Raw genomic sequence first — 27283 nt, forward strand, 5'->3', positions numbered from 1 at the left:
GGGATATGCATCCGCCTTTGGCGAGTTGCGTGCTTTCATTATTGAAAGACACACGCAAAGGCCAATCAGATGTGTGGGAGGAATCCGAGCCACATGGCGAAGTTTTCAGTCCTCACAAGATTCCTCCCATAGGGCAGCGATGGAATTGTGATTGTTCCCTTTTCAGTTTTTCTTCCAGATGAAAACATACTTATATTTCTACGGAGAGTGCCCCATTATTGTTGATTGGACATTTGATGTCCAGTGCTGCCCGAATTGGGCGACGTAGGTTAGCATTCTTCCTCTGGCTGTTGGTTTTGAGTAGCACTATTTGCAGGATACACACATGGGTGAATTGTGAAATTGGTGCGAAATTCTCATTTTAGAGAGCAATATGTCTTTGCGTATTTTTGAATCATTTTGGTTTCACATTGTTGTGGGTAATAGTGAGTGTTTTATTGGTATGCACCAAGAGTAAAGGATTCGATCACTGCACTTGGGAGGCATGCAGTGTACTTCTTTGAGGAATTTTTTGAAGACTTTTTATTTTTGTGTTTGATGTGTGGGTGTAGTCACTTTGGGAACTGGGTGTACACATTCACTTTTGGAATTGGTCAACTTGATTATGATCCATTAGCACATTGACTATATGCAGGTGTGGGCAACAGGTGTTTAGTTTAGTTCATCTCTTATAGGTATGTTCCTTGTACCCTTGTCCTGATGAGGCCCTGATGAAAGGGCCAAAACGTGTCAATTGAATGAATAAGGAGGAGTCCATTGAATAACTTATTTTCTGTTAAAAATTGTATAATACACACTGTGGATTTGACTCAGAGGTGGAAGTTTTTTTACCTTGTGTGTGTATAGGATTACCTCATAAATGTATTGCTGATAGTTATGTAACAAACACACAATTCCTAGTTTGGGGTAGGAAGGAATATATGATTAGGTGTGTTAGTATGTGCAATTGATTGTATGAAATTGCTTTCTGTTTATGTCTAATATTGTGGATTGGTATAATTATTTACTGTATCCATTGTGCTTGTATTGATATGATTTTTGTATTGTTTTGTATTTATATAAATTAGAGAACAATTAAAAGAATGTACTAATTGTTCCTATTGGAATTAGAGCCGGTATGTGCCGCAATATCAACAAGTGTAAATAGAAATGGACTGTGTACCACAGAATAGGGTTTAATTTATTGTGTTCTATTGTTAACTTCTGTAGATCGATTCCTCCACATCACTGTACTTGTATAGTTTGATGCTTCCTTGCCCAGATGTTGGAGGAGGATTAGGGCAAACTCCGCTGTTACATTATCCAACGTCTCAATGAAGCAAGGGTAAAAGTTCTGTAAAACCTCTACAGGGTCTATTTATGAAAATAAATGAAATAATAAATGTAAATGTGTTGTACTTGTAAAGCGCACGGCTGCCTCAGCAACAGTGCGTCCCGGCGCTGAACTCATACCGCTAGGAACCCTTCCTGGTTTTTCCCTGTGAAATGTCCACTCCTGGGCACTTCCAAGATGAAGCCAGGCATCCCAGTGCTGTTGGGGCCGTTGTGGAGATTAAGCAAGCTATTGCCCACAGTTGCAGCATGGGACCCACGATTAGAATAGGCACCGAAGCGAGAATTGTCAGGTCTGAGGAAATTAAGCCCAAGTCCTGCCGAGGCAGGAATTGAACCCTGGTCCCGGACCAGACCTCTGTGTCAGGGTCTGCCACTTTAACCTTTGAGCCACACTTCTCCCAATAAAAGTGAAGATTTCTACCTGAAGTATTTCTATGTTGATTCGCTATTCACCAGCCTTCCTGGTGGGACAGAAATTTGCACAGGAAAAATTAAGCCCGCTGTGCAAATGCAAATTATTTTCTCTGCAAGAGGAAAACCTTTTTTCCCCACGAAGAAAGCCCTTCCTTCCAACCCCTATCAAACCTGGGGTGATAATTCCTCTGGCCGCCCAGGAACGGTAGTTACTTACTCCCTGTTCTGGTGTAAATGTTGTAGCCTTTCCAGGGTGCAAAGATGCGGAAGACAAGCTCATGAATGCCCATAATTTCATGTTTGTGGACGTTTCTGAAGCCAACCACACCTTGGAATACCTACTTCCTACCCATGAGTGGGATTTATGAGAGGGGCATCGCCCTCGTACTCGTAGAGGGGGTCTCTGCCCACGTAACACTATTTATGCCTTCCAGGAATCCTTCAGTGAATTTGTGTCAGCTACTGCATTCCGTTGTAAACATATATTTATGACCAAATGTACCTTTATGAAGAGGCTCAGATGTGTCCACATATCCTTGAAATGCACTGCTGTCTGGATGTGAATGCATCATGTCAATGAAGCAGTAATCCTGGAATACATGTACAAAACGCTGCCTGTCTGCAGTTTCTTTGAGCTAGAAGTGTGTGTGTGTTTATATTGTAACTCTAGAGAGGGAGGAGCTTCAACATTGGCAGACCTACAGTGTAATCACACAAACCTACTGCTCTATTCTCCATTCGTCTCCTGCCAGATTTTTAAGACAACTACATTTCTCTAAATGGGGATATGCTAATAATCAGGCATGGATCCGCTCCTCCAGGATTGACTTTGGAGAACCCTCACTAGAAAATCAACATACATCTATCATCGTTCAGGAGTGTACTGTAATTGTGGGCATTCATCAGCTTGTAATGCATTGGCCTGTGCTTTAGTTACTTAAAATGGGACACTGTAGTGTAGATGGGAGTTAATCAGGAGGATGGTATCAAGGGATGACTTAAATGCTTTAGGGAACTGAGGGCCTGTTAAGAGTGAGCACTAAGCACTGGTGTTGTTAATATGTAGAAAATATGCCCTGAATGGTAATGGCAGGAACGCCCCTCAGTGCCTACCTGGCATAGTGAAAATGTGCACAGGCATCAATATGGCAAGATTCCTGGATGTAAGCAGACTGCATAGCTGGCAGGTGACTCCATGCCATATGTGACATCGTTATCCAGGCTGTCCTGCCTTTTTAACCAACAGCTCTTTATGTGCTGGGATTTTTCAGCCCATACCTACAGTGTTAAAAGTGAAACCACAGGTGCCGTAATGAACTATGCCATTGGCTAACAAGCCACATTGGCAGAATGTGTCTCAAGTAACAAGGGGCCAGTTGGGAACCACGTAAAGCTTCAACGTGAATTTCAGTGGCTTGTTGTGTACATTGCCTAGTGGCAAATGTCAGACGGTACCATGTTATTTGGCTACTATGTTTCAAGGCTTGAACATTCATTTACCAAATACATTCTGGGAGTTGTTCTGGATTTTAATGCATCGATTAAATAGTATTGTGCAAGGAAAGCTCAGGACGGCAAATGAAGTGTCCCAGTGAGTTAAAGTGATCTAGTCACCCAGCGCTGTATCTACAGTTTAAAATCTTACTTTTTGGTTTTAAATTCTCTCCATAGGTATTTGTTCACAAAGATTTCCACGCCGCAGTCACTCGTCTCCGCCATGGAGGTGGTTATGAGCAGCACTTATATTGACGATTTGCTAACTAATGCTCAATCAAAACATCAAGTTTAGGAAAATCCCCCAAAAGTCTGTCTTGTTCTAAGAAAGCACAGGTGTTTGATAAATCATCCAAAATCAAACCTAACCCCTTCAAAGGACCTAGGGCCCGATATTGAACCTGGCGGTTCGCGAACTGTTGTGGCATTTTTGGCAGTCTGAACGCCCACTTCCCTGGGGTTCCGGCTGCCAGATTACGATCAGGGCAAGGAGACTGCATCGAAACCGCTGCCAACATACCAGCTCCCGCGGTGGCGAGAGAGGCAGGCAGTGGAGTTAGTCCCTGCTATTGCACTGCCAACCACATTACAACCTGCTTTTCTGCCAACCTTTGAATGGTGGGGACACCGCCATGAAAAGGTCGGCGGAAAGGCAGGTGATGAGACAAAAAATGGGTCTAGGGCGTTAAACATCCTTGTGTAATGTGGCTGGTGCCCATTTTGGGCTCCCCAATGCCAACAATGCAGATGTATGCACTGTTTTCCATGCACAACATGGTCACATAAACATTGTGCCCAACTGGCTGGAGGCACCAATTCAATTTCAATTCAAAATTTCTTTTGTTGTCCCAGGTTGAGGGGGTGGGTCCGAGGATGAGGACTTCTGTCTTCTCCGAGTTGAGCTTTTAGGTAGCTGCTGCTCATCCAAGTTGAGACGTTGTTCATTCCTTTCTGGAAGCTGAGTCCGGAGGCTTCGGGGTCCTTCGTGAGGGAGAGGATGAGTTGGGTATTGTTGGCATAGGATACTATGCTTAGTCCATCCTGTTTGACGATAGCAGCGAGGGGGCCATGTAGATGTTGAAGAGCGTGGGACTGAGCGATGATCCTTGGAAGTCACTCTGCAAAGACTTCAATATTCAGATTCCGATATCGCAGCAGATAAGAATGGGGTTTCAGTGGTGGCTGGTCTTGAACAATCTCAGAAAGGCAGTGCTTGATTTGTAAAAAAAAATAGGTGCCATGGTCCTTTTCATCAGGCCTCTGCAGCTTGCACTCCCCATTGTCCCTGCCAGAGCTACCAATGCAAGTACCGACACAACTACTATCCATCAACATTCTTCAAGTGTGACAGTTGGGACTAATCTGGGTCATCCAGAGCTTTAATAATGGCTTTGACTGCAGGCATTATTACTTATTAAGTAAGGTTTAGTACATTATTAGTATGCTGTTGTCAAACTCCTCACCCATGCCTACAAATCCCTTAACATCGCACCCAATTACCTCAATGAGAGGCTATCCTTCCACGTACCCAAGACCTCGCCATGGCAGAGGTTCCCCGCATCCTCAGAAGCAGAACCGGCGGGAGAGCTTAATCCTACCTCGCAGCGAAAACCTGGAAAAAGCTCCCAGTGAAGATCAGACGCTCCCCCACCCTGCACACGTTCAGGAAGGACCTCAAGACCTGGCTCTTCGACTGACCCGGAGCCGCCGCCCCCCCCTCCGCCAGTGTCTTGAGACCCACACGGGTATATAAACCCGTGATTGATTGATTGATTGATTGATTGATTGTGCTCATCTCAAAACTGACATAAAGTGCCAACATGTGGTGGACTGTTATAAGTGCCAGTGTTGAAAATTAAGCACTGGCAACCACCGGCTCAAATTAAGCACTTCAAGAAGTAGATTTCTCAAAGTCTCCCTCTGCCAGTAATTGTAAGAACAGATTTATTTATTTATTTATTTATTTAGTGTATTTATAGAGCGCAGAAACCTGTCACCCAAAGGGCATCCTGGCGCTTTGATCAAGAAACAGATGACTGTAGCCTGGGGTGGGGGGCAAACCTGGCACCATTAAACATAGAAGAGCGTTGGTCTCAAGAAGAGAAGGTTCAGTTCTCAAATAGGAATGAATTGTCAACGATAAGTTGTTACATTTTGCTCCTTAGATTTGGTTGATACGTAGCAGTGGTAAGCATAGACAATTCTGTGGAGAAGGCCTGTGTGACTTGCGAGTCAGGAATATGATCCCATGCACTGGCATCCTTAGCTTAACAGTGAGGGAGCGGGGCATTATAGAACTGGATCAATTTGCAAACTCAGACAACATTCTGCTGAAAATGTTCCTGTCCACATTTTCAGACAAAAAATCATGTCCAGTGGATGCATATAGTATGGCTCCCTCTTATTCTGTATGCCTTCCATCCTTTCTCAATGATTGCCAGATTCTTTGACCATCTTCTCTCCTCACCGAATCAAGAACTCTGTGATGGCCTATCACACTTCTTTCGTCACATGATTGTGGATATTTTCTCCTCATTCACACCGTCTAAAGGGCATGGTGAGATGATATCAGTCCTACCTCCTCTACCGGCCTGCACTACCACATTTGAAGCATTCAAATCTATCGTAAGGGATTCTGTCCAACACAGAATGCAAAAATGTAAATCTGGCTCTCCTCTAGACCCCGTCCCAGCTCAAATACTCACGCAGCTGGGCCCACTTATCACCACCCCCCAAATCTCTATTTGGAATACATCCCTCTCCTCTGGCCAATTCCAGTCGGAATGGAAATCAGGCAATGCTAATCCCCATATTGAAGAAAGTTGATGCGGACCCGTCGGTACTAAGCAACTACCGACCCATCTCTCTCCTCCCTAAACCTGCTAAAATTCTGGAAAAAATAGTACAGGAGCAATTGGCCGACTACCTGGAATCCAACGCCCTCTTGCATGACACTCAATCCAGATTTAGATCCGGATATAGCACAGAGACGGCCCTTCTGGAAGTATCAGAGACCATAAGAGAGAGCGTGGACAGAGATGAGGTGGCCATGCTGGTGCTCCTCGATCTGTCCGCGGCCTTCAACACCGTGACCCACTCCATACTACTGGAAAGGCTGCGTGACTTAGGAATACAGGGCACACCACTGGCTTGGATAAAATCATTCCTGTCAGGCAGACCGCAACAGGTATGGTGCCGCCCCTACTTGTCGAAAGATAAGATGCCCTTTGGCTGTGGAGTCCCCCAGGGGTCGGCTCTCAGCCCTCTCTTTTTTAATGTTTACATGTCACCATTGGCAAGGGTGGTTGAGGCCTGTGGTGTCAGAGTGGTCTCTTACGCTGATGATACTCAGCTGATTTTTTCCTTTAGAGACCACTCTGACAAAGGACTGGATAATTTTAAATCTTGCCTCACCAACATTGTTCAATGGATGACATCTAATACATCAAAATTGAACACCGATAAAACTGAGGTGCTATTTTTTAATCTGAAAACCCCTCTGCTGTCCTCCACATGGTGGCCGCCTGAGTTGAACCCACCCCCCATCCCGGCCAACTCAGCCCGGAACCTTGGGTTTCATATTGACAATGAACTTTCATGCAAAACACAAATCCAAAAGGTTACATCTGCCTGTTTTGGCAAATTAAAAATGATTAAAAAAATCTCCCCCTATCTGTCTAGGGACTCGATGAGGACTATCGTGCACGCCCTCATCACTTCACACCTGGACTACTCCAATAGTCTTTATGTAGGGGCTCCTGCATATCTACGTCACCGACTACAGATTGTCCAGAATGCGGCGGCAAGACTGATCTGTCACGTCCCCTATCGTCACTCCATCTCCCCGTACCTAAAGAACTTGCATTGGCTTCAGATATCTCATCGCATCCAGTTCAAAGCCCTGGTCCTGGCCTTCAGAGCGCTCAATGGGAATGGACCAGGCTATCTCAGGAACAGATTGAAGCAGGTCCAATCAGTTCATTCTCTTAGATCTAACCACCTCTGTCTCTAACTCCCTCCCCATTTCCATCGCTCCAGAAGAGGAGGTAGAGCTTTTGCGGTTGGCACGGCTAAGCTGTGGAACTCCCTACCGCTTAACCTCAGACTCACTGAATTAGAACCCCTATTCAGGTCCAAATTGAAAACATACCTGTTCTCCAGCTTCTAGCCGCCTTAGTCACTACTGTATCTGTCCACAGCGCCGGGACACCCCCGGTGGGGGTAGCCGTGCGCTTAATCAAATTCCATAATAATAATAATAATATTCTTCTCAGAGAATGAGTGCAAGTAGGTTTTTTCATGCCTTGAATGAGCTGGTTGCCTGTTCTGCTGTGACTAATGGCCATGCTGCAGAATGTTATGTTATGTTATGTTATGTTAAAATGGCTTTTGTAGAGCGCACGGCTACTCAAAAAGAGTGTCCCGGCGCTTTTAATTAACGAAGGCTGCAGTGAACTAACATAACACAATTAAAAAAGAGAGAATCACAGATAACAAGAAAACAACAAACACAGGGGGCTACTGGGAGAATAACCACGTTTTAAGGTCCTTTCTGAAGGCTAATAAGCTAGTGGCTCCTCGAAGTGACAGGGGCAGAGAGTTCCACAGTTGGGGCGCCAGTAATCCAAAGGAGCGACCTCCCAGGCGTGCTCGCTTCACTCGTGGAACGGTCGCCAGAAGTAAGGATTCTGATCTCAGGGAGCCAGCCGGTTGGTAGAAGGTGAGTCTCCTTTGGAGGTACTTAGCCCCCGTTGCATGGAGGGCCTTGTATGTCAGAGACAGAGCCTTAAAAGAGATTCGCTTACGGATTGGGAGCCAGTGCAAAGTCCGGAGCAAGCCCGCAGCACTGGCACGTCTGTTCAATCCGTAGATTGCTCGTGCCGCAGCGTTCTGCACAACTTGCAGCCGCTGTAACAGGTACTCTGGCAGGCCCAGGTATAGAACGTTAGAATAATCCAACCTGGAGCCTATCAGGGCCTGCACAGTCAGCTTCCTGTGCTCCTCCGATAATAGGGGAAGAAACCTCCGTAGCATTCTAAGGAGGCCGAAACACATACCCGACACCCCGAGAATCTGGGCCTTCATTGTTAGCCCCGTGTCCATCTTAACACCCAAGTTCTTAGCCAGTTGGGATGAACACGTAGGGGGGGACATATTAATAGGCCACCAAGCCTGCCAATCTGGCTCCATATCGCACCCAAAGAAGAGTACCTCAGACTTATCGGGATTGCACTTGAGGCTGTGTAGATGGAACCATTGAAACACAGCCCCAAGGCAATCCCGGATACTCTCCCCCTCAAAGTCTCCTCCTCTCTTACACGAGAAGAGGAGCTGGGTGTCGTCGGCATAAGATACGATCCGGGCCCCAAACGACTCCGCCAATGCCGCCAAAGGGGTCATGAAGATATTAAAGAGGGTCGGGCTCAAAATAGAGCCCTGAGGGACCCCGACACCCAAAGGCGGCATCACGGCGGAATCTGGAGCGGCCCTGGATTCTTGTGATTCTGCCAAGTCCAATGAACAGCTCCCAGAAATCCCTGCTATGTATGAATACACTTTGTGCCAGATTTACTAACTTTTCACGCAACACAATACACCAACCAAAGTTGCTGCACTGTGTGAAAGGGAGAGCCGAACAGTGCAATATCTACTAAGATATGATGCTGTTCACATCTGTCCCAGCGCTGGCACTCTTTAGTCTGCCATACACCAGTGCACACACCCGTGCACCATAGGGCAAGGGTCTGCATTCTGTCAAGCATAGGTGTTGTATGGAATGGGACCCTTTCAGTACGAAGACTGTGCTTTAACACTTTAACCACATTGAATGCGTGCTGTATAGTGCAACAGTTGGAAAAATATGTGGAGTTTTAAAACTTATTCCACAGTTATTCCTGCGTCAATGAGATGTATGTTTTGGTGCAAATCCCTGTTCATCAATATTAGAAGATAGGGCTTTTCATCAAATCCCATATATGGTGGCATGGGAATGCACATGTACCACTCATGAAATGCCACATTGACTCAAAGTAGCGCAAAGCATTGCATAGCGCTACTTTCCATTATTGGGACAATTTTCCAACTGAAATCCTGATCTGCGTTAGAATGTAAATACCACCACAACACTTAGCACCAGATTTGAATTACAAAAGTAACACAAACTAAGCAGTAAGTGTTAGCAAATCTTGCCCTACATCTCTCGGTATGAAAGTTGAGAGGAGCAGTCTACGGAAGATAGGTCTCACTAACTCCTTGGAATTAGCTGGGCAAGAATCTAGAAGAAGTTCTGCTTGTAAGGCTTATTACCATCACTGGTCTTGTTTTGTTAATAGGTGTAATAAAGTAGAGTTATGCCCTTGTATAAGTAATCCAAAATGAGTTTTACAATTCTTACATGATGGTTTGGATTTAGGACTGTCAGTTGACACTCTTAAAGTACAAATGACAGCAATTAAAGCAATTTGTTCTCCTTGGGAAGGTTTGGAGAACATGGAGCACTTTTATGATGGTCTTTAAAAAGTATCTCTTTAGATAAGTGTCTCTTTCCAAATCTTCAATTCAAACCTGGGATTCACATTTAGTTGTGAAAGCGCTACAATCCTCATTATTTGAACCAGTGGCACAGGAAAGTTGTAAATTCCTTTCTGAAGATATCTGCCTGAAGATTGAGTGAATTGGCATCTGTGTCTGTTAAATCTCCCTATTAACAGGTTTACAGTGATAGTATTATTTTACGATTAGGGCACAAATGCCATCCAAACATATTCGCATCATTTCATTTGCAGTAAGAGATTATGTTACCTTAACTTTTTTCCTAACCCTGCTTCTGAAGAAGAAATTCTGTCGCTTTCACTGGCTGTAGTCAGAGCAGTAACAGCCTTTATCGCTCATTCAGCAGAATTAGTAGGCTTAGTGATAGTCTACTTGTGAACTTGGTTTTTGAAAAGGTGAAAAAACCCGTCCCCTACTTTAAGTCAAGGGGTGAAAACAACTATTTCTATTGCTGATTAAAAGCAATGGGGTTCTCTACCAGCTCCTGTTCAGGGAGGTTTAACTCATGGAATGATAACTTCTTGAGCAGAGGCAGCATAAGCTTCTCTTCAGGATATCTGCGGAGCAGCTACTTGGGCTGCACCCGCGACCTTCATCTATCACTAGAGGCTTTATGTGGGAAATATAAAAAGTCTAGAATCTGGAAGCAGCTTTTTAGATGCAGTTAGTGCATTCTAAAATTGTTTAATTGTTTAAAGTTATAGTTGTTGAATACAATTATGATTTCAAGCACTAAACTGGGTGTGCTACTTTTTTTTCTTTTGGAAACTAAATTGTGATGTATTACTTTCCTATATTATCAAATGGAAGGGCCGAAACAAGGTAAGGGTACTGATTACTTATCAGTGATCTTCACTACTCTGAAAGCACTCTCTTGTCCCAGTACTTACATAATTCTGGCACAACTTTAATCCCTAAGGGTTGGAGATGACAGACTGAGATTACTTACTTATGCCTATTACCCCTCATGCGATATAGGCCATCATCCAGGACTCTCCTGCCATATCTGGCATTGGCTTTTCTTTCAATCTGAATCCAGGTGTAACCCATCTCCTTGCAGTAAGCATTGAAGCCTTGATGCCAGGTGTTCTTTGGCTTTCCCGATTTCCTTTTCCCTGGAGGGTTCCAGGGCAGGACTTGCCTGGTGGTGTTTGATGTGGGCTTGTGGAGGAGGTGACCTATCCAGCCACAGCATTTTTCATGATTTCTTCATGAGCAGGGACTTGGAAAGTCTGCTGCCGTAGGTCGCTGTTGTTGATAGAGTTCGGCCAATGGATTTGGAGGGTTTTCCTCAGACAAGTGTTGATGAAGGTCAGGATTTTGTTGGTGGTGGTCACTGTTGTCCTCCAAGTACCTACTCCATACAAAAGGACTGATTTTACGTTGCTGTTAAAAAGCCTGATCTTGGTTTCCAGCGTAAGGTCCTTGGAGTTCCAGATTTTCTTTAGCTGACTGAAGACTCATTGCCTTGACTTTGGCGTCTGAGATTAGTGGTAAATAATAAAGAAATTATATGTTTTGGGTATCTGAATTTGAGGGGTTTAGTTAACCATGCTCACATGACAAATGTATTTGTCTGTAGACAAGGTGAGCTGCTGCGAGGTCCAGTGACGTTACACAAAGAGAGGTGATGAGCGGCGCCTGAGTTAAGTCTCCCATATCTCACACATATTAGTTGACGTTTGGCTGAATGGGAGTCTGATAAAGGGTTAGGAGCCCAGAATGGTGGCCCACCCCTTCTCCGCAGGGGCTTTCCTTACGCCCCTGGCTGAATCTCAAAGAGCCAGCTGCTGCATGCAGTACAGACCACATCCTGTAAGTGCATATGTGTGTGTGTGTTTTGCAATCCCTGACTGTGCGCAAACAGCAGTCATCTCTTGCCTGGTTCATTCAGGTGCAAAGTTCGGACCATACCAACTCAGTTCTTTCCCACGGGTGGCATTTGTGCTCACATCTGCAAAAACACTCTACATAAGGCCTGCAAACTTTCCATCGCTCACCCGTTGTTCAGTCTCCAAACACTGCCCCAATTCTAGACATTTCTGGCGCAGGCAGCATTGGCGCCTTGTAACTGTGCTATAAAAGAGGATTTTGTAAACAGTCGATGACAATGATTAAACCTGGTGTTTTGTCTCTGAGGAAGCAAACTATCGACAGCCTGACTGTATGCAGTACGGTCAGCTTACGGGAACACAACACTTTGCCTGGATGTGAACTTGATATTAATGTTTAGCTGCGGGCAATCTATATTATCAAGCTGTTATGTAGGTTGTAATGCATGGCAAACAAAGTTGAGGGGCAGTAGGTTGCCAGAAAAACAAGCACTGGCAGCAGAGTTGGAGTAAGGCAGCCAGCAGTGGGCCACGCGCCTGCCCCTGGCTGTCTGAGGCACCTGTACACTGTGCCAGTCCGAGGCAGACAGCCGTGCCCTGGCTGGGATCTTCTGCACATGCCCCTAGTGCACCCCATTTGAAATGGCTGTAGTCGCCTATGTGAGTTTCTCTGTACTCCCCCCTCCTCCAGTGGCCTCCTGAGGGTACCTCATACTGTGCCAGTCCGAGGGAAGTAGCGGCGGCCTGCAAGGGTTCTTCTGTACACACGTCCCTAGTCTAAGATAGGAATGCTTTGAGTGAGCCTTACTGACCTCCATACACCCGTTCATGCCCCCCCGTAAGCACCCACATACTGTGTCAGTCTAAAAAAGGAGCAGTGCCTTGGGTGAGGTCTCCTACACGGACCCTCGGTGTCTCCCTAAAGACATTCACTCTGACTTAGGAAGGTGGCAGTGCCCTGGATGGGTTATTCTGCACATACCCTCAGGTCTCTCTAAAATAGCGCCATGCTGTGCAAGCTAGAATGCTAGAGGAATACGGCAGTGCCCTGTGTGACCTCTACTGGCACCCCACCCTCCACTCCCCCAGTTCCTCCAAAGCTGCTCGATGCTGTGTCAGTCTGAGGAAGGTGGCAGTGCCCTGGGTAATTTCCTCTAGCCTGCAGAGATCCCCCCAAGAGTGTCTCTAAAGCAGTTTGATGCTGTGCCAGTCTGACGTAGGCGGCAGACACAGTGCCCTGTGTAAGTTCTTCTGTGCGCAGTCCCAGAGTCCCTCTAAAGAGGCTTCATGTTGTGCCAGTCTGAGAGTGCGGGCATTCCTCTGTGTGAGCTTGTCTCCACACTGTGTGCCCCACTTATGAAGCCTCAAACTGTGCCAGTCTGAGAGTGCGGGCATACCCCTGGGTGATCTTGTCTTCACACGGTGTGCCCCACTTATGAAGCCTCAAACTGTGCCAGTCTGAAAGTGCGATGAACTAGAAATATTTGCCTATGCCTCCGAACTAATTACGGTACTCACAGATTCATGTACGAGTAAACAATAGTTTATTAGTTTACCCAAACAACAGTTTATGTTTTTCAATTAGTATTCAATTCACAAAAAAGATATTCAAAAAGCAGACCTAAGACTGCTATCAACTTCATGTCTTAGCCATACACACTTTAGAAAAACAGTTTGTACATATATACAGTGAAACAACAAATAATTGACGTTTTGAACAAAAAGTAACTTTTACCATAAACACATTTCACCACGAATACATTTGAATAACATGGACAATTTGACCATACACAAAAGAAAAACTTTTTACAGATAATCACAAATAAAGGAAGAAAAAAAGAGAGAGACAAGAATGTTATTTCAAACGAGTTCAACTCCCAGGTCCTGAACCTGATATAATCAATTAAATTTCAGGAACATTGCGCATTTTTGCATCATTAACATTGGCCAACTGGCCAGTGAAAAAGAGAAGGGGGGTGCCGACGCGTTTCGAATCCAGATTAATGAATTGCTGGATTCTCGTCAGGGCAGTATGATTCTAATCCATGGGAACTGTTAAAATGAAGAACAAAACAGAATGTTTGTCAGAAAGTGGGTCCTCTAGCCACTCCTCTCGCAACTCAATGGGTAACAGAATAAAGCGTACCTTGTAATAATCCTATTTACATGAAAATGTCGTCTATGCCGTTGGGTTTACGCTGCAACAGAGTGAGAAATGGGTCAAGTCTAGTGGGGGAAACCCTATTTACACACGGATATTCGTCAAGTGTTTATTACCTGCACTATTCTTGGACACTTTCGCAAATTGTGCCGGTGTCTTTCAGCATTTGGGGTTGTGCTCATGTCATTTCTGAAAAAACCAGACAGAAGGACGAGCGTGTTTAGATACACTGCTCGCTCGGTGGCGCACCAGTGATCACGGCCATTAGGAAGAGACTTACTTGAACACCGGTCCGCGGTGGCGAAAATGGGGATTCTGTTTCTTAAGACGTATTTGCCCAACAATGTCTAGCTTCGCAAATCTGGGGGGGTAAGGAGAGAAAGGTGTTAGCGCCCTGTTGCGCATAATCCTTTCTCATTACAACCAGCACTAATGACCGATCTACTTCCTGCCAGCAATAATGGCAGATCTAGTTGGCGGGTCTCAAGCTTACCGCAATTGTTCATGAACCTCCGCTCAGTGTACTCGCTCCAGACCGACACACTTTAAAGTTTGTGGATGTCCGTGGCATTGCCGGTTTGGGAATCCCGGACCATGTGATTAGTCTTGGACCAATCAGAATTTGGAACAGATTCTGATGCACTCTGGGACCTGTAGTTTCAATAAAGCAGGCGATTGTTGTGTGCACTGTTTATTTCACTGGGGTTATCAAGTACAGATTCTGATGCACTCTGGGACCTGTAATTTCACAAAAGCAGGCAAATGTTTCATGCCCTGTTTATTTCACTGAGGCTATTCAGACCCTTATTAACACTGTCAAACTTGAGGATTAAGTAAGCCTCCTTGCGCAACAACATTGCGTCGACGTCTTGATAATGTTTGGGGTCAATCCATACCAGTGTGGTCCACCTGAGGTCGTTCTCAGAATGATCCTTACTGATAAAGTGTTCCACCATAGGGGCGGTCAAGACTTTTTTCTTTAGACGAGATCGATGCTGGGTAATCCTAGCATTAATGGCCTGGTTAGTTTTGCCTATATACACTCTGTTGCATGGGCAAACCACCGCATAGACGACATTGCGAGTCTTACAATTAGTGAAGCATTCATGCTTCCACCTAATACCATTATTTGTGAATGTGTCACCTTCTAGTGTAGTGGGCCCAAAGAGCACGAATTTCTGAACAAAAAAATGCCAAGAACACCCATTCTCTACTTCTTACCGAAGATTCACAAAAATGAAAAGGCACCCCCTGGTAGACCCATAGTCTCTGGATGCGACTCGGTACTTGAACCAATATCGAAATACATCGATTTCTTTTTAAAACCGTGTATAGCACAAGTCCGATCGCATCTCAGAGACACAACGGAGTTCATTAAACAAATCGAGGGGCGTACATTCAATGAACAAACTGATTTGATGGTGACATTGGATGTTGCCTCGCTTTATACCCAAATACCGCAGGATGAAGCTTTAGAGGTCATTGAACTCTACCTAGAACAAAGGGCGAGACCCCACCGGGTGCCTACTAGTTTCATTTTGTCATTGGCTGAGATTACTCTTCGCAGCAACTATTTTAAGTTTGAGAATAACTTCTTCATTCAAATCAAAGGGACAGCCATGGGTTGTCCCTATGCACCGGAGCTGGCAGTGCTCTATATGGCACAATACGAGGAGAGATTTGTCCTGAATGACAACCCTTTCTCAGGCCAGATCATTCAATGGCTAAGATATATCGATGACGTCTGGCTCCTGTGGCAGGGGAGCCAGGCGACACTCGAGCAGTTCCATGCGTGGTTGAACTCGAGGCACCCTGATATTCAATTCACGCTGAATCATAGTCCAAAGGAAATGACTTTCCTTGACGTCACTGTAGGCACCAGCGAATCAAAGTTGACGACTTCCTTGCATAAGAAGGAAACTGACAGGAATACAATCCTGCATTACACCAGTTCGCATCCTCAATCACTCAAAAATAACTTGCCCTACGGGCAACTGCTGAGGATTAGGCGAAACTGTACGAATTTAAGTGATTTTGACTGTCATGCATCAAGATTCTGCAATGAGATGGCAGAGAGAGGGTACCCCAAAAAATTGTTAAAACACTCGAAAAATAGGGCCAAATTTACTCCAAGAGAAACATTATTCAAAAAGAAAGAAAAGAAGGATTTGGAACAATTGGTTTGCGTTACAACATTTGGCCAACACACAAACCAATTCAAGAACATAATTCGGAAGAATTGGCATCTCCTTGAGACTTTGGAGCACCCCCTCTCCAAGCCCATTTTTGCTATGCGTAAGAACAGAAGCATTGGGCAACAATTGATTAAAGCAGACAGCCATATCCCATTACCTAAAAGTGACCTTGTCGCGCAGTGGAAGTTGAAACCAATATGCGGGCACCACAAATGTGGCAATTGTGTGTCGTGTTCCACTACACTAGAAGGTGACACATTCACAAATAATGGTATTAGGTGGAAGCATGAATGCTTCACTAATTGTAAGACTCGCAATGTCGTCTATGCGGTGGTTTGCCCATGCAACAGAGTGTATATAGGCAAAACTAACCAGGCCATTAATGCTAGGATTACCCAGCATCGATCTCGTCTAAAGAAAAAAGTCTTGACCGCCCCTATGGTGGAACACTTTATCAGTAAGGATCATTCTGAGAACGACCTCAGGTGGACCACACTGGTATGGATTGACCCCAAACATTATCAAGACGTCGACGCAATGTTGTTGCGCAAGGAGGCTTACTTAATCCTCAAGTTTGACAGTGTTAATAAGGGTCTGAATAGCCTCAGTGAAATAAACAGGGCATGAAACATTTGCCTGCTTTTGTGAAATTACAGGTCCCAGAGTGCATCAGAATCTGTACTTGATAACCCCAGTGAAATAAACAGTGCACACAACAATCGCCTGCTTTATTGAAACTACAGGTCCCAGAGTGCATCAGAATCTGTTCCAAATTCTGATTGGTCCAAGACTAATCACATGGTCCGGGATTCCCAAACCGGCAATGCCACGGACATCCACAAACTTTAGTGTGTCGGTCTGGAGCGAGTACACTGAGCGGAGGTTCATGAACAATTGCGGTAAGCTTGAGACCCGCCAACTAGATCTGCCATTATTGCTGGCAGGAAGTAGATCGGTCATTAGTGCTGGTTGTAATGAGAAAGGATTATGCGCAACAGGGCGCTAACACCTTTCTCTCCTTACCCCCCCAGATTTGCGAAGCTAGACATTGTTGGGCAAATACGTCTTAAGAAACAGAATCCCCATTTTCGCCACCGCGGACCGGTGTTCAAGTAAGTCTCTTCCGAATGGCCGTGATCACTGGTGCGCCACCGAGCGAGCAGTGTATCTAAACACGCTCGTCCTTCTGTCTGTTTTTTTCAGAAATGACATGAGCACAACCCCAAATGCTGAAAGACACCGGCACAATTTGCGAAAGTGTCCAAGAATAGTGCAGGTAATAAACACTTGACGAATATCCGTGTGTAAATAGGGTTTCCCCCACTAGACTTGACCCATTTCTCACTCTGTTGCAGCGTAAACCCAACGGCATAGACGACATTTTCATGTAAATAGGAGCGACTGTGGGCAGGATTATTACAAGGTACGCTTTATTCTGTTACCCATTGAGTTGCGAGAGGAGTGGCTAGAGGACCCACTTTCTGACAAACATTCTGTTTTGTTCTTCATTTTAACAGTTCCCATGGATTAGAATCATACTGCCCTGACGAGAATCCAGCAATTCATTAATCTGGATTCGAAACGCGTCGGCACCCCCCTTCTCTTTTTCACTGGCCAGTTGGCCAATGTTAATGATGCAAAAATGCGCAATGTTCCTGAAATTTAATTGATTATATCAGGTTCAGGACCTGGGAGTTGAACTCGTTTGAAATAACATTCTTGTCTCTCTCTTTTTTTCTTCCTTTATTTGTGATTATCTGTAAAAAGTTTTTCTTTTGTGTATGGTCAAATTGTCCATGTTATTCAAATGTATTCGTGGTGAAATGTGTTTATGGTAAAAGTTACTTTTTGTTCAAAACGTCAATTATTTGTTGTTTCACTGTATATATGTACAAACTGTTTTTCTAAAGTGTGTATGGCTAAGACATGAAGTTGATAGCAGTCTTAGGTCTGCTTTTTGAATATCTTTTTTGTGAATTGAATACTAATTGAAAAACATAAACTGTTGTTTGGGTAAACTAATAAACTATTGTTTACTCGTACATGAATCTGTGAGTACCGTAATTAGTTCGGAGGCATAGGCAAATATTTCTAGTTCATAGTAGTGTGGCCCTGCCTACCCTCCTTCCCATTGGGCCCAGCCACCCTTGTTTTTTCTGATAGTCTGAAAGTGCGGGCATACCCCTGGGTGATCTTGCCTCCACACGGTGTGCCACCCTTATGAAGACTCAAACTGTGCCAGTCTGAGAGTGCGGGCATTCCCCTGGGTGAGCTTGTCTGCACACGGTGTGCCTCACTTATAAAGCCTCATACTGTGCCAGTCTGAGATAGAGGGTATTCCACTGTGTGAACTTGTCTCCACACCATGTGCCCCACTCATGAAGCCTCAGACTGTGCCGGTCTGAGAGTATTGGCATACCCCTGAGTGAGCTTGTCTGTACACCATGTGCCCCACTCAGGAAGCCTCAAACTGGGCCAATCTGAGACTGTGGGCATACCCCTGGTTGAGCTTGTCTGCACACCGTGGGCACTATTTATGAAGACTCAAATTGTGCCAGTCTGAGAGTGCAGGCATTCCCCTGGCTGAGCTTGTCTGCACACGGTGTGCCCAACTTATGAAGCCTCAAACTGTGCCAGTCTGTGAGTGCGGGCATTCCCCTGGGTGATCTTGTGTCCACACCGTGTGCCCCACTCATGAAGCCTCATTCTGTGCCAGTGTGAGAGTGCGGGCATTCCCCTGAGTGAACTTGTCTGTACACCGTGTGCCCCTCTTATAAAGACTCATACTGTGCCAGTCTTAGAAAGTCAAGCTGTGTCCCACCTATTTGGCCAAAAGAATTCCCATCAGATGCCCACAGTATGCTTCTTGCAGCCAGTTGTTTCAGGTAAATTTCTTATGAAAACCCCCCCAAAATATTCCATATCTAAACAGAACACTATTTTGGTATTAAGAGGATCTTTTAGCAGTTTGGTGCTTTTAAGGTCTCGGCCAGCGTGGGCTGCGCACATGCGCAGTCTCGCTGGCGAGATTTAATGTCTTGGAGTAGCGAGGTTAAGCCCCTCTTCTCCATTAGCTGGCCTCCTAAATGGTGGCCAGCCATTGGAGAAGAGGTCCCAGTGATGACATTCTTTCTATCTAAGCCACGTCCTTTTCGGATTTGGGGGTGTGTTTTCTAGTTTCTTTCTACCCTCTTCTCCATTGGCTGGAATGTAAACAACAGTCAAAAACACGCCTGTTGTTTACATTCCAGCCAATGGAGAAGAGGGGAGAAAGAAAGTAAAAAAACACGCCCCCTACCCTGAAAAGGACAGGGACTAGTCTGGCAGCGCTATGAGCTGTGGCAGGGGCGGGCGGGCGGCTGTCGGTGTCTGGTTTCTCCCCTCCCTCCAGTGCTGCAGCTTGGCAGCTGGTTGCTAGGATGACGTCATCGCTTCCGCCCCACTTCCTTTCCTCGGCGGTGAGATTCCAACAGGGACTGAGGCTGCAGCCATGGGGCTCGGACAGGGCCACCGCCAGCCTCCCTCCCAGCTCCCCACTCGGCGCCTGTAAGCAGGAGCTCGCCGCAGAGGCGCTCTGACACGGCCGTGCTGCGCAGCGCTCTCCGGGACAGCCCTTCTTTTGCAGTTAAACCTTGGTTTTCTTTTACATTTGGGACATCCCCCCCACCCGACTACCCCCGGATAATTATTGAAACATAATAAAAAATTTAGGAAGTTCCGAGAATGTGACCAAGAAGATGTGGGTGCTGCTGCGGAAGAACAGCCGGAGGAGTGAGTTGGGGGCTCGGGCAGGAATGGGTTGTGTGTTGTGGGTGGGGGTAGGTGGTTGGTGCATGGGATTTCAGCCTTCGGGGCTCACAAGAGCTGCTGCACGCCCCCCTGCCACCGTGTTTACTTCTGAAGGCCTTGCGCTGGCGGCTACACGTCAGTTGCTACCCAGGACTTAAAGGGGTTGCTCCGGTCTTGGCAGGGACATCCTCACTCTCCTCAGCTGCCCCCTACCCTGGCACGGACCATTTAAACAGGGGGGGGCTTCAGATTTTAGGTGTAATCAGCGTTGCCTTACACTTTGGAGTTTCTGAGCCTTCCCCGCCCCCCTGCATTGTCGAGTGTGCGTACCGAGGCTCGGGAAATCCCCCCTCCCCCCACGTCAAATGGAAGCGCAAGCGTCGCCCATTTTTTTCCTAGAGTCGCCTTCATTTGCATACAGCATTTTCCATTCATAAAAAAAAATAGAGCTGCCGTGCGCCGCTGTTAGGGAGGCGGGTGCGCTGCGTGGAAAAGTCCGTGGTCTGGCCCAGCCGTTGGGCAGAGAGGCCTGGCTAGGTGAGGGGGAGTTGCCAGGCGCCTATAGTATGAGCAGATTGCCTCTCTTCCTGCGCGCTCAGTCTCTTGGTAGGCAGAGTGAGGCCCAAGACTACCCAGCTCAGAGCAGGCATCCTAGTTGCTGCTGCATGGGCCGCCTAGCTCTGAGCAGTCCTTAAAAATGCGCTCGTTCACACTGCCCTTTAAAGCTTGTAGGACGAGAAATGACCACTCTGCTTCCACGCGAGCCCTCCAGCTTTCGACGCGCCCCATATCCCTTCTTAGTGAGATTTGGATAGCCATGAAATCCCAATATGTCAGTCTAAAGAGGGGCAGTAGGCTTTCACACCTATGTACTTTGTTTGAATAAACTAGTAGTTGATTTTTTTTACTAGATTCTTATACTTTGAAAACGAGTTGTATTGCGGGACTACCTGTTTAAAATCACAAAACTTTACATTGGTTTCTCCGAGTTTTAAACTGCGCGGCCTTCGGTCTGTTGCTCTTAAGGTGTCCTCCGTTTTTTCTCCACTTCCAATATAGGAAGGAAGGCTGCAATATGCTTTAAATGCACATGTTAAGGAAAACAAAGTTATTTCAAAAGCTATACAAATAACAACATTAAAGTCTCTGTAGTTTATACAATGTAAGTGTGAACATGTATTGCGGAGACAACTTTTCATGTTGCCTATGACCTTAATATTGTGCCATCCACCTCATAGAAAGTTAGAAAGTGAATTTCAATCCCCAAGTAAAGTGCATTGAGGAAACTGGATTTCTGAACTATTGGGAGAGTAAAGCAATAAATAAACAGTCATGCATTCCAGTCTTCCTTGAGGAGGGGTGGGGGTCCTAATGTTAATATAACATGTCGATCTATTTGGAACTATCAAATACTCAGTTGCGTTTTGGTAGTGTTATTAAAGCTTCCATTTTCTGTAAATACTATGGAAGAACTCAACCAAAGGTTGTGTTGGTACAGTAGCAATCTAGTAGGATATGATTTTTGTTTATTTTTAATAAACTTTTTTGATCCACGCTGCCGTTAAGCATTTCCTGAAAACACAGATTAGATCTTTTTTGCCGCTTACGCCTTTTCGGACGCCCTTGTTCTGTCGTTGTAATGTTAACTAATGCCAAGGATTTCATGCAAGTACTTCTACGTCCTTAGCACAGCCCACGTACCAGACCGGATTCTGGGAGATTATCAAGTTCCCGCCTGGATCCAGTACGTCAGCCTACTTCTGATCTTCCTCTGGGTTTTCAAACAAGTCGAAATCTTTGTTTTCCAAAAACAGGTGCTGCAAACCATGCCAATTCCGGCAGGCCCGCCGGCATTTGTATAAACTGCACCAGAGCTGAGAGGCCGCCTACGGCATGGCCGAGTCACCAGGCAGACCCGTTCCCTGGAAGGCGGCCTTGCCTCTGGCATCTGCGTGGGACCGTTGCACGTTCTCAACATCCTGTGAGCGCTTCCATATCGGGTTGACTTAATTCTTTAATCAGAAATTGCAGGTGGCCCTTAGCACCTACACCCAACAGACAGGAAAAACGTTCACGAGGGCAGCATACTTTCAAAAAATACTCATTAACAGAAAATGTACCAAAAGTGGTTACTTTTGCAGTTTGTAAATTCTCATGAAAGTACAGTTATGATGTTAAATATAATTGCTTAATTGATCTCACACTCTGCAAGTAAATAAATAATTTGAGTGATCCGTACCACACCCCCTCACCCTCCCTCACACACCCTCACCCTCACACTAAACCCCTCACCCTCACACCACACCCCTCACCCTCACATTCACCCACCCTCACCCTCCCTCACCCTCACACCCACACACCCTCTCACACTCACACCCTCTCACCCTCACACCCTCTCACCCTCACACACCCTCACATCCTCACACACCCTCACCCTCACCCCTTCACCCTCACACACCCTCACCCTCACACCCCCTCACCCTCACACCCCCTCACCCTCACACACACCCTCACCCTGACACCCCCTCACCCTCACACCCTCACCCTCACACCCTCACCCTCCCTCACCCTCAAACACCCCCACCCTCACACACCCTCACCCTCACACACCCTCACCCTCACTCACACCCTCACCCTCACACCCCCTCACCCTCACACTCTCACACCCCCCACCCTCACCCTCACACCCGCTCACCCTCACACACCCTCACTCACCCTCACCCCTCACCCTAACACCCCCTCACCCTCCATCACCCTCACATCCCATCACCCTCCCTCACACTCACACACCCTCACCCCCACTCACCCTCACACCACACCCCTCACCCTCACACACCCTCACCCTCACACCCCCTCACCCTCTCACACCCTCACCCTCACACCCGCTCACCCTCACACACCCTCACTCACCCTCACCCCTCTCACTACCTCACCCTCACACCCCTCCACCCACCCTCACCCTCACACCCCCTCACCCGCACATACCCTCACACACCCTCACACACACTCATCCTCACATACCCTCGCCCTCACACCCCCTCACACACCCTCTCACCCTCACACCCCCTCACCTCTGTGTGTGTCTCTGTGTGTGTGTGTGGCTCTATGTGTGTGACTGTGTGTGTGTGTGTGTGTGGCTCTGTGTGTGTGTGTGGGGGGGTGCAAATGCAATAGGTCTCTCATTTGCGAGAGATTAAGCTATTGGCATTGTAAATGACAATGCCATTTATTTATCTGTTTTCAAAACCAACACATAAATAACAATTTTGTCATTTACAATGCCAATAGCTCTAACTTTTGCAAAGGCGAGACCGTTGCATTGTAAATGCTTGTTACGTAAAGCAGTGAAGTCTCAGTTTTGTCTGTGTGGTCACTTGTTGAATTGTTGACAACAATAAACCCTTCAATATTCGGTTCTCCAGGTGTGCCTGTGCTGCCGAGTGGGTTTCTTTGCAGTACTGCGTTTCCGAGGAGTGGAAAGTGCGAACATGGGCAGAGGTGTCTGGCATTAATTTGTGAATGGATGGGTGACCGGGCACATGCATGGATGAATGGGGGTGTGATAATAATACCTGCCTCCTGCAGCTACTGGAAGACGGCGACCTACGGCATCGTCCCTTGGTAGTGAATGCACACTCGTGTGATCTCACCCACTCAACAATCCATGCGACCATTCATCACTCTCGTGCATCTATGCAGACCTTCTCCCTTTCATACACCCATCAATCTGTAGATGTATTGACTCACTCATTCATGCATAGGCACATACACATACCCCTGCCTGCACACACACCCCTTCCTTCGTCCAGCCATGTTTATGTGTATTCAGTCACCAGTTCATCCATCCGTGCCCTGATGCTTGCATGTAGTCACTCATTCATCCATTCACTCCGTCACTCTCCACCCTCCCTCATCCGTGCACTCACTCATCCATCCATCAAAGTGTTGACACATACATTTTTTAAAACAAAGAACTATTGAATTTGCCAGGGTTTATTCAGGACACAACGTAGGCGGTTATGACTGGTTTGCTGAGAAGGCTGTTACACAAGGAAACGCAAACAGTAATCCTCGGTATACTCTGTTTACAATCAGACCACACTCCAGCGCACGGCATGAACAACCTTCACCTCACCCGCCCGAGCCTCAAACGAACGCAGGAAAGATGCCCACGAGACAACAAGGGCAAGAGAAAGAGAGGCGCGCATGGCTTACGTCTTCCGGGGCATAGGTGCCGAGGCCCAGCACTGGGATCCGGTTTCCATCATTCAGTGTGATGAAGGAATCCTTGCTGAGCGCCATGGCCTCTCCGCTCTCGCTGCTGGTACAAAGGTTGAAGCTGCTTGCCTCGTGCAGTGAGAGCTCGAGCTGAGCTGAGCAATGCTTCTCATAGCTGCCAAATGTGCTGGCGGTGGGCCGGTGGGAGGGACTGCAGCAGGGCTAAAGGAACATTGACACAAACATAATCTGCAGGCTCCAATGAAATGAATGGAATCCATCCATATGCGCGGAATGGAATTGGCAGTCCAGAGAGTGGAGGCAGCTGGATGGAAGCGTTGAGAGCCTGGGACGCCCCCGTCCAGCATGAGAATGCTGTTCTACTGAGGCCGGCCAAGGCGTTCAGCCACAAAGAATGTTGCAAGTCCAAAGAAGTAGAAATCCATCTATTCCGGTGTTAGATTTACTGATTTTATTTTTACTATTCGCTAAAGAAAGCAAGCACAGGCAATGCCAACTGGCCTGGCTGCTCACTGTATGAATGAAAGTACCTTCTGTGTCATTGATGGGTTTAGGCCCTCAATAAGTCATCATACTTGCATCCTGTCACTCTTTTTTTATAAAGGCACTTCAGTTGGCCTTCACAAGGAAAACGAAATGGATCCAGACTTAAATACTAGAATAGATAGGCCACATTCAGAGGCCTATGGCAGAGGAAAATATTTACCCTGCCCAGACACATACAGGAAATCATAAGAATGGCCAGTGGAATGTTCTTTGAAAATATAATGCACAATTGTTGGGATGTGCTGGGGAGTGTGGAATGTAGGGTGAGGCGTGCTAGAATTCCCTGCTATGGAAGGGTTTGGACGGCAGTTGCCGCCGGGACTTCGACACTGGTAGAGAATAATTAAACAAGCTCCTACCCGAAGCCGTGGATCATGTCTTCCTTTTACTGGTGGCGATCCAGTGTTAAAGTTCCATTCTGACGCTGTGTTGCGAATTTCTCCACTGCAGTTATGTTATGTTATGTTATGTTCTGTTCTGTTATGTTATGTTATGTTATTGGAGCTTGTAGCGCGCACGGATAATCCAAGGAATGTTCTGGCGCGAACCACGAGGAGTGAAGAGTGGCAGGCAAAATGAAGAGGAACGTTTTCAGTCTTTTTTTAAAAAAAAGAGTGGGGCCCTATATGCTGCGAAGAGCAAATGGAAGTAAATTCCAGGCCGAAGCAGCTCTGAAAGCAAGGAAGCTGCCACCCATCCTTTGCAGACGAAAGCAAGGTATATGGGCTAGGAACTGAGAGGCTGAGCAAAGCTGATTTGCTGGAGTGTAGAACATAAAACATTTCCTTAGAAAGATTGGGCCAGAAGCATGCAGGGCACAATGCGCAAAGACCAGTGCCTTGAACTTAACTAGTTCGGCTGCAGGCAACCAGTGGAGTATGCGCAGATGCTGTCTTACGCTGCTTCTTATTGGGATGTTGAAGAGAAGCCTGGCTGCCGCATTCTGGACTACCTGTAATCTGTTAAGCAAGTATCCCGGTATGCCAACATACAGGGCGTTGGCATAGACGATACATGAAAGTATCAAGGCCCAAGTAACCGTTTCCCTGGCTGCACTAGAATGGAGCTGTTAACATTTTTTGAGGGATTTGAGAATCCCGAAACAGTTCCCAGCAAGCTTCTTTATCTGAGTAGAGAAAGACAGGTTCTCTTCGAACCAGACCCCAAGATTCTTAGCGGGTTGCCCCATTGAGGCCGGTGAGGGATAATGAGCCATCCAGAGGGCTTCCCTAAACTCGGGGAGGGAACTTCCATAAAGGAGGATTTCTGATTTGTACTTGTTGCATTTTAACTGTGCAGAGGCAATGGAAAACTACTGTCAGGCAGTTTTTAGCTGAGGAAGTGGAGCACTCTGATTTACCCCAGGTAAACAAAAGCTGAGTGTCATCGGGGGGCGTGGCTTGCACGCCGCTGCGAGATGGCGGATCGTGCTTGAGCTCCGGGGCATTCAACGGCTGTCAGGAGGTTTCCTCTCCCCACAGAAGGCGTCTGTGTCTCGGAATCGGCGTTTTCGATTTGGGATTATGCCATGACCATTCTGGTGTGCTTTTTCTGCCTCTGCTACAGCTGTATCCTGACTTTTGAAGCCTTGAAGCTTGGCTCTTGGATCTTCGCGAGCGTCCGCCATTTTGTTTTGGTGGCGCCGTTCGCGTTTTCTCCTCAGGAATCTGCGACATCACACAGGAATTGGTCGTATATGCTGGATACAAGGTGCTGTTGCCCACACTTGTCTTCGTATCAGCTCCAATGATGCTTTTTCCTGGTTTTCGCTCCTATCTGGGGACCTTTGTGATTCTTGGTCTTCATTGCTGATTCCTTATACCTCAGTTTGATGATAACTGATTGGAGCTGCTTCAAATTTGCGATTTGCCATGCCGCCCTTGCTTTAATTGTCATGGGAAGCTTGCTAATCTGCTTTTCCACCGTTTTCTTCACCTGTCAGATGGTTTTCTTTGCTTCTTCTGCACATGCCCGCCATTTTGTTTCTCAATGCTTTAACCTATAGCTATTGCGTTCCTTCTATTGTTTCTCTGAAGATATTGCTTGTCTTTTTGAGATTTTGTCCTCTTTTGTCCTTTTCGTACACATTTTTCTGGAGTGATTTTTTTTTTTCCCCGTGGCTGTGTGCCTTATGGCTGCCAACATGGGTCTGTCACCGAATGCTAAAGACTCAAAGGACAATAAGGTTCTCTAAAGAGGTCCAAACAAGTCTCCCCTACTCCTGAGTCATCTCAAAAGGACACAAGTTCCACTCTGGAAACTATTTTGTCACGTTTGAATGCTGTTCATGATATTGCGCAATCTACTAAAACAAATACTGACTTACTACAGGTTGAGGTGGCAGCTATCAGGAATGATTTTAAAGCACTATCCCTTCGTGCTTTGACTGCAGAGACTGGGGGTGATAACGCTAATTTCTAAGAATTCTGGGTTATCTGTGATCTCTGTTCAACATGATTCGGAGGGTCGGTGGTTATTATCCAGACTCTCTGATGGTACTGATGATCTTTATGTTCTGAATATCTATGCTCCAAACAGTGATGACCCCTCTTTTTGGCGAACGATTACTAAAAAGTTAGCTGACACACCGCATAAAGGTAATCTAATTGTGGGTGGTGATTTCAATTTACCAATGGATCCCGTGTTAGATAGGAATTCTGCTTTAAATTTCCGTCCTCCTAAAGCACATAAGCAGATGACAAATATGTGTTCTTCTGCTGATCTTC

General features: G+C 46.3%; 1 protein-coding gene across 1 annotated transcript in view; it reads right to left on the reverse strand.

Moving 5' to 3' along the window:
- The window catches only part of LOC144796946 (aldo-keto reductase family 1 member C1-like), a 272765-nt gene extending 248608 nt beyond the window's left edge, over positions 1-24157 (reverse strand). Inside the window, exon 1 of the mRNA XM_078668209.1 lies at positions 23988-24157. Within this exon, the coding sequence (XP_078524335.1) occupies positions 23988-24074 (87 nt within the window). The 5' untranslated portion in view covers positions 24075-24157. The remainder of the gene's footprint in view (positions 1-23987) is intronic.
- Between the last annotated feature and the right edge of the window lie 3126 nt (positions 24158-27283).

This window comes from Lissotriton helveticus, chromosome 1_1 (assembly GCF_964261635.1).
Source record: "Lissotriton helveticus chromosome 1_1, aLisHel1.1, whole genome shotgun sequence".
NCBI classification, from domain to species: Eukaryota; Metazoa; Chordata; class Amphibia; order Caudata; family Salamandridae; genus Lissotriton; species Lissotriton helveticus.